We start from the raw sequence: 8496 nt of genomic DNA on the forward strand, positions 1-8496 counted from the left end.
ATGGTAATCATATACACGCTGCAAGGCTTCATTTGTGCGCCACGAACAAAATGCAAGTTTCCTCATTTCTGTTAATTCACTTCATCAGTTAGTTCATCTCGTAGAGATAAACCATCGAGCACACGATCTGCATCCCAAGCACGTGTGGCATAAAGAAGAAAGCAAGAAACATGAAAATGGCGACCTAGATGCAGACCGTACGTCTTGATTCATAAACTGTGATTGCCATCATATATCATACAGATATCTCAATTGCAGAAATTGATGATTACACAAAGAGGGCAACTGTTGATGGATCGCGGACATTACCTGTTTATGCTAACACAATTGGTTCATCAATTCCGACATCAATGGGACTAAAATAGATCAATGTTTACATGATGGAAAGAGAGCACGGTTGCTCCTAGACAATAAAATAGGGCCCAAGAGCAATACCTCTCATATTTCTCGTGTCTTTATGATTGAGATCTGATGAGAAGGGCCATGGAACAGCAGGGGGATGTCGTAGCACTGAGAAAAGAGCTAGGTTTCCATGCCTTTCGCAAGAACCTGCTGTAGACAGAGGGTTAGAGATCAACGGGACTGAACAACTACAAATGGTGAGAATCGAGGGGAAAACGTGAAAGGAAAACTCACCGGATCACACACCGAAGGCACCGTCTTTTGGACCCAGGGCAAGTAGGCCATGGACCTGGTAGGGCCTAGGGGAAATTTGGAGCCACGGAACCTGCGATGGGTGTGGGATCCGACATTGTCACTCGCGGAGGGCCGCAGCGACGGCGTGGGATGGCAAGGGCACGAGATCCGCCATGGCGCTTGCGGAAGGCGGCGGTGGCCTGGGAGTTGTGGTTTGAGTCCATATCGCATGGCAGAGCGACCACAGGAGGGGGTTAGGATCGCACCAAGGTTTTTTCTAACAATCATTCTTTTTAGATGTAGGGATTTACCATTGTACCACCATATATGTTTGAACTCAGGTTGAACTAGTACTTGTTAAGCTTGGAAACCAGTATATTCATCGCTTTCTGCATACATGTCTATATAGTGACACACATTAAGTATATATACCTCAAATTAGTATTTTCTATGTTAATAATGACAAAAACAGACAATTTAAAATTGTATATGAATGTGCTTTGTGGAGAAGTATTATAGCAAATGTAGGTAATTTTGATACTGATTTAGGTGTTATGTTAGGTTATTTTTTAATACTGGCAGATGTGGATCATGATTTACATGTAATTTTAGGGTGACTATACTATCTTTTTATAATGGCATATGTGAGTAATCTAGATGCAAATTCAAGGTTACTTTAGATTATTTTCCATAATGGCATAGTAGGTAAAGAGAAATCAGAGCACGCCAAAGAAGACGGCCTCCGGCTCCAGACGAACCAAGGACTCAAAATGCTCCTGGATCGATCATTACGGCTTTGATGGCGTCAACGTCGAACCAGAGATGGTTGATCAGAAGTATCATTTCGGCGGCATGCGCCTTGCTTGATCGTGATTTTGTTGAAAAGAAACATTTTTCGTCCTTGTGCGGCGCTGCTGAGTGCTGACCACCTCAAGGACGATGTCTTAGATGCGGGCTCTCAGGATTTGGACTTTTCCGAAGCTCAGCAACGGCCCTGAAGACGATAGGTTACCCTGAAGGAAAGATTGCACTTGGCTATCCTCAATAGATGTTTTCAGCAGATGAGCTATCGAAGTTGGTGGCTGTTGCAAATAAATGTGAAGTGAAGATCGCTAAGGGCGCTTGATTGACAATCTACCAAAATATGTGTATGTTCGAGGAGTTAAATTTGTCAATCGAATACCGCTGGGGCCCGGCCTTGGTGAAGGAGATAATAAAGATGCAATTAGGCTGGAACTGGAAGGGCCGGGGATGATACTGCTAAACGATTTGAAGACGATCGATCTGACCAAATATATATAGTATTTGATTTGAGAATTCCAATCCAAGCATCTACTATTTGATTAGATTTTGCAGCTAATCAAACTTTCTTTAATTTACACGAGAACCAAAAGATCCATTACTCGCATGCAAATTACAGTAACGAACTTTTGACAGTAATTTACCCAGCATTGTATGCATAAAAACACAGCCAGCTGTTGCCGCGCGCGCCCGGCGCTCGCTCCCTACTTGGCGACCACGCCGTCGTTGCCGGCCAGCATCATGTACTTGTCGCGGCGAGTCAGGCCGGTGCACTCGAACTCGAGCGCCTCGCCGAGCCGCCGCTGCACCCAGTTGGCCACCTCGACGCCCGTCCTGCCCCCGGCGCGCGTCCACTCCCGCGGCACGGCGCCCAGGAACTCCACCCGGTACGACGGCACCGGGTTGGCGAAGAACGCCACGGGGTCCAGCCACTTGTGCCCGCTCGCCGTCGTGCCGTAGAGCGTCGTCACCTGCGCGTCCAGCGCCACGGGCTCCATGTCGTCCGCGAGCTCCGCGAACAGCGGGCTGAACCGCAGCAGGTAGGGCTCGCGGCACGTCGTGCCCTCGGGGCACACCGCGAGGTCGCCCTGCTTCAGCAGCCTCGACATGGTCTCGGCGTCCCGCGCGCGGTCGCGCGTCAGCCGCACCGTCTTGATGGGCGCGATCACCTCGGACAGCCGGCTGAGGCTGTACGTCAAGGCGGGCACGGGCTTCTGCAGAGCCGTGGTGAGCATGATGGGGTCGACCAGCGTGCGGTGCGTGCACACGTAGAGGACGCCCCTGCGACGCTTGCCGTCGGCCGGCGGGGCGCGGAGGCCGGAGGTGCGGAAGCGGACGCCGAAGATGGCGCCGGCGACGAAGTTGATCTTGTAAGGGAGGACGATGCCGATGTTGATGCGGATGACGGAGAGGATGACGCCGAGCGGCAGGAAGAGGAAGAAGGCGAGCATGGCGGCGGGGGTGGGGAGGAAGGCCAGGCGGCCGTCGTGGAAGATGAGCGGCTTCGGGTACTTGTCTCGCGGTAGCTTGGCGCTCTTCGTGCTCTCTCTGCTCACGACATAAACCTCCTGCGAGAAACGAAATCACAGCCGGTCAGAAAGTTTATCTATCTCTATCACTCCGAGATTTTAATTTACTCTGCTCAAATTAAACAAGAAGTATATATGGGCGATTTAAGGCTCGGTCCAAACAGGTTTGCCATAGAATTGCGCTAAACAGATGTGATTTACGCCTGAAAACAAAGCTTAACAGTTTCCATCTTCACAAGAGACTTCATCACTTATACTACTATTGTTAGAATAGTACAAATTTGTCCCCAGATATTAAAAGTCGAGTAGTCAATAATTACTATTCACAGTCTATAAAAGTAGACATTCCTATTTTCCATCCATCAAAATATAGTTTCTCTCACTGTATTCCAAAGGGAATTTAATGGCTGTACTCTGTATAAGTACTATACTAAAACAATAAGATATCTGTACAACAATAATAAGGGAAGATTCAAGGAGGATAACTGTATAATCATTCCTGTCCTGCACTGCTTTGAAACGGTGTTATTCCATCTACTATAAATTGCCAGGATGTCTTTTCCTCCACTTGCTCTATGGACCAGCAAGGAAATTTTGCTTGTCTCCCACCAAAAGGTGGATAAGAACATCGCCCATGAGATAGTTAGTGTGTGTTCCTAACTTCCTATCAACCAGCTGATGGAGTTAAAATGTGTAGACACCGTTGGTCTTGGTCTTTATGACTTTATTCACGGTACTCCTATATATGCTGACTATTCGGAGAGCATTTGGTGCACCAAAAAGATGAGTTGTGGTACGTTGAATCTTTGATCACCTTGTTAGCACTCTCAACAAACAGGCTTGAAAATCGTTGTCGAGATGATCCATCAATAAAAGTATGGTCCAAACAAACATTTAATGAGTAAAACGGACCAGCTAAATGATTTTTCCGAGTACACACCACATTTATTTGCTTAAAAGAGGGTGTCAAACTATTCATAAATGCCTTTTCCGGCTACTACAGCATAACTACAATTATTTTTGCATAAAAGGAGGACCAGCTGTCCACGATTAAGACTGTAGTATTGTCTCTATCAATCCGTGAATTAAGTAGCACATTTTTTTAAAAAAAACAATACTATTACTGCTAGATTACCCGTTGAAAACATGATGATAAAATACTCCCAAATCAAAATAAGACAAGAATTACTATCATTGCCCCAATCTAATCGAACATTTGCAATCTTATAAACAAACCTGTATTTACGCGAAAGCAAGACAGCCCATCATGTCAAAAATAACAAGACGCTGTTAAATTCGATTTTAATTGGAACACCAACGCTAGCTAAGAACAGACCCATGCATGTGTAAGTTTCGTTTTCAGACTTCAATATCGATCACTGGCACACAACCTAATTCGATAACGAATACAGAAATCTGATCGCCCATGCTGGACAAACGAGCATAATTAATTCACTGATAGTTGTGGGCACTGTAGATAATCATTTCCAACACTGTCTCGTGCACTGTAGATAATTTATGATCCCTTTTGTACCCATCTGAAACAGCGGCGGGCGGCAGCAGACTTTTGCGTTTGGGGAGGGCCCCCATCCTACTGTCCTGGTAGTCTCGAAATTTCCAAGCATGCGTGAATGCATCTGGAAGGTTCCTTTTTCATCCCCGTACTAGTACGCTTTTACTCCGCCCCCCCTGTAATTTTTGAAAAAAGAAAAAGAAACCCGGCCTATCGTCGTCCTTGCATGAAAACACACGGCCAGTCGTGTTCATTTATGGGCTGTACATTAATAGCCCGTGTCGGACGGCCTTTTGGAAGCCCATCCCCTGGTTGCCCAACTTGGCAGTGTAGCTGGTAGGGGTCGGCTACTAGTAGTAAAAACCAGGGAGGAGAGCACTGGTCCTTCGGCCAGCCTGCAGCTTCCCTACTCGGTCACCATTCAGAGCAGGTGCGCAGCGCCGAGACGAGCTACCCCGAACGTACTCGCTGGGGTTGGCGTGGCCGTGGCGTCGATCGTCCCGAGTGTCCTATCGGGACGGCGCCGGGGAAGAACAGTGCATAGGAAGAATGCCAATAGTGGAGGTGTCACCATGAGAGGACACGGCCTCGTCCCGTCCTCCGCGGCCGCCGGCCGATCGAAGCAGCGCTAGCGCCCCCACGCCACCACCGCACTCGTGACCAGGTGCGCATCATGGCACAGGAGGGCGCGGGGCCTGGGAGAGAAGAGGGGTGGTGGCGAACACACACAGCACCCGCTTTCAATGCCGCCACCAAACACGCCGTGAATGCGCTTCAATGGCGCTCGCTCGCTCTCATGCAGAGCTCCCGTGCTGCGTGTCTGTCCTTTCCTGGAGACGCCGGCGGCCGCGCGCGGGGGGCCAAGCGCCCCATTGCCCATGCATGCGGTCGCCTTGGCTTGGCCCTACCTCGAGGAACTGAGAGGCTGGAGTGCTGCTGTGCTGGATGATGCGCCACCATGCACGATCCGGTATTCGCTCCCTCCCTCTCCATGCCATGCCCCCCGTGGCCGTCTTGGTCCAGAATTCTTTGAAGGCTGCCACCGTCCAGTGCATGCATGCGGGACGGAGACTCCGATTCGAGCTCGATCCCACGTGGGACAGGCTACACAGTGAGTGCTAGAAAACTCTGCAGATCGACCCACAGTGCGTGCCCACAATGCACGGCCGATCAATCTGGTCGACCCCGGCGGAGTTTTCTAGTGCCGCCTCGTGCTGTCCCTAGGTGGCTAGCTAGGGCTTACGGCTTCGTGGACCCGCTCTGCCAGTCAGTCTGCCAGTGGAACTTGCAATTACTCGCGACGTTGAAGGGGTTACGGCGATCTAGATCAAGATCAATGGGTTTTGCACACTAATAATGATACAGGGGGGATATTTGTTGGTCAACATACGCACGGTTCTTCGACAGGCATCGCTCTCTCTGCTCTTAATTTGACGCATCTATCTAACAATGAAAAATGACAGTGAGAGGAGCTAATAAGATTGTGCTCCAGTCCATATCCACGTACATACCGCTATTCCCCGGTCTACTGATCGTTCCTATACTTGTACGAGGATAGCTATACCAAATTATAGCCGTTATCTTAAAAGTGATCAAGAGATTATTAGGCTAGTCTCAGCATATGTTTTTATTGCACAGTTATCAAGACTAAGAACTAGATAACCGAGATAACCGAGTTTGATAACCGAGTCGAAGGACGGCCATGGGGAGGACACTCCTTCCTCATTCTATAAAACTTCTTCTCATCTCTCCTAATAATTACTCTTTCGTATCAACAATTTTGCTAATTTGGCACCACACTTAATGACTATGAAACTTTATATAAACTTTATATGAAACCCACACCGAGACTAGCCTCACAATCAATCAATTAGCCGCACTAGTTCTTTTCTTGAAAAAAAGGGATTCTATAGAGTCTCTTTTATACTCTACCATGCATACACAAATAATAGAGTAATAAAATCTGTACGCATCTTACTAGTGTGAATCCTAGGGGTGTTGGATTCCTGAGAGCTAAACTTTAGCCGTGTCACATCAAAGAGAATCTTATTGTTTAAAGTATTAAATAAAGTATAATTATAAAACTAATTACAGAGCTCCCGGCTAATTAGCGAGACAAATCTAATAAGATATATTAATCTATGATTAGCATATGGTAGCTGTAGCATCACTGTTACGAATTATGAATTAATTAAACTCATTAAATTCGTCCCACGAATTAGCACCCATGAAAAAAATTAGGTAAACTTTATTTAATACTTCTAGATGATAAGATTTTTTTAAGTGACGGGCTAAAATTTAGCCATGGAACCAAACCGGGGGTACTCTGTATACCACAAGCAGCTAGTAGCTACTCTTGTCTCTGCTCTATTCTTTCCCCTTCCACGTCAAAATAAATGATGATATCTAATCGCGATCTGCCCTGAGTACGGTGATCGAGTTTGTGTTTTGCTCCGCAGTCCTAATTATTGGTGCTTACTTTTCGTGAGACGACGTTAATGATGCTTATTGGTATTACTCCATTCAATGCCTTCAAAACAGGCAGGTCCCTGGCCTTCTATGGCCCCAAACAAAAAAAAATATACGCTAAGTGTAGTAGTAGGCACGCACCTTGGAGCAGGGGACGAGAAGCTGGTCGACCGGGCTGGAGCTGCTGACGACGCCCACGTCGGCCACGGCCCCGAGCGCCTCCTGCAGCACGTCCCGCCCCGGCGCGGGCCCAGCCAGCAGCCCCGTGAAGTATCGGCGGCGGCCGACCGCGACGTGGTGCAGCTCGGGGCCGACCACAGCGTCGGCGGCAGTATACTCCCTGAGGAACCACTCGGACATCACCCTGGGCGCCGCGGTCACGGCCACCTTCCTCCTCGAGGGCAGCCACAGGCGCTCGTACACCAGCGCGTTGAGCTGCTCCATGTAGTGCTTGGGCAGGACGGCGCGGGCGACGAGGTCCGCGTCCCTGGGCGCGAGCCCCGCGAAGGTGACGAACGCCATCACCCGGACGCCGCGCCGCTCGCCGAGGGCCCAGACGAGCGGGAACGCGCAGAGCAGCAGCGCGGCGCGGAGCAGGCTGCCGCCCTCGAAGGCCACGAGCATGAAGTAGGGGAAGAGCGACGTGGAGCGCAGCAGCGCGCCGTGCACGTCGCAGACCACGGTCCCGTCGGCCGCCGCCCCGGCGGCGGCGTCATCAAGGATGGCGGGGCTCTGCTTGGCAGTGGCGGCATGGCCCTGCTGCGAGACGGCGGCGGACGACGGCGGCTTGGCGGCGGCGGCGTTGCGGTTGTAGAGCTGGAAGGCCTGGCGCCGGAGCTTCCTGGTGGCGCGGTAGAACGTGAAGAGCCACCGCGCGGCCACCTTGGGGAGGACGGCCGGAAACACCATCTCCTCGGCCTCTGTCTCTCCTACGTACAGCACGTAGCACCGCTGCTCCTCCAGAGCGCTTCAGGCAGGCATATAGCAAGGGCTACGTGCTGGCCTGTTTGTGGAGAGGGTTTCTAGTTTTCTACCCCGTTCTGTCGCTGCAGATGGTGAAGAGAACGTAGGGTGTGGTGGCTGGTGGGTGTGTGACGAGGCTGCAGGCAGTGCCAGGGGCAGCTAGTGTTGTGCAGTGCAGGGCTTGGAGGGCTGGGGGTGGTCTATATATAGCGGCACCGGCCGGATGGCCGGGCGCGTGCGTATACTGCTGGAGTAGACGCGCGGTAGTGGCCTAGTGGCCGTAGGGGAATTTAAGGAGGTGGGTGGGGGGAAGTGAAAAGGAGAGGAGGAGGCCACGAGCACGCGGTTGCAGGGGTGGCAGTGAGTTTGACCATCGCGCGCGGTGGGCGAGGGGCACCCGCCACCCGGCAGCGAGCTCGGCCGATCGATCCATTGGTGACTTCGCGCCTCGGCTAGCTCTGCGCCGCATTCATGAGCCTCGCAGCTACAGGAAGCCGCCCGCCGGACGCGGCCGGGTCGGGGGGCGCGCTATGCGCCGTCCTACCATGGGTGTGGCGCCCGCGCCGCGCCGTGCGCTGCGCGGCA

General features: G+C 51.0%; 1 protein-coding gene across 1 annotated transcript; it reads right to left on the minus strand.

Annotated features, from left to right (window-relative positions):
- Positions 1-1921: 1921 nt before the first annotated feature.
- LOC112895058 (glycerol-3-phosphate acyltransferase 1) lies at positions 1922-8086 on the minus strand. The gene is made up of 2 exons (XM_025962929.1): positions 7090-8086; positions 1922-3005 (listed from the first exon to the last, which is right to left on the minus strand). The coding sequence occupies exons 1-2, from the start codon at positions 7855-7857 to the stop codon at positions 2142-2144; spliced, it is 1632 nt and encodes a 543-aa protein (XP_025818714.1). The 5' UTR covers positions 7858-8086; the 3' UTR covers positions 1922-2141.
- Between the last annotated feature and the right edge of the window lie 410 nt (positions 8087-8496).

Source organism: Panicum hallii, chromosome 5 (assembly GCF_002211085.1).
Source record: "Panicum hallii strain FIL2 chromosome 5, PHallii_v3.1, whole genome shotgun sequence".
Classification (NCBI taxonomy): domain Eukaryota; kingdom Viridiplantae; phylum Streptophyta; class Magnoliopsida; order Poales; family Poaceae; genus Panicum; species Panicum hallii.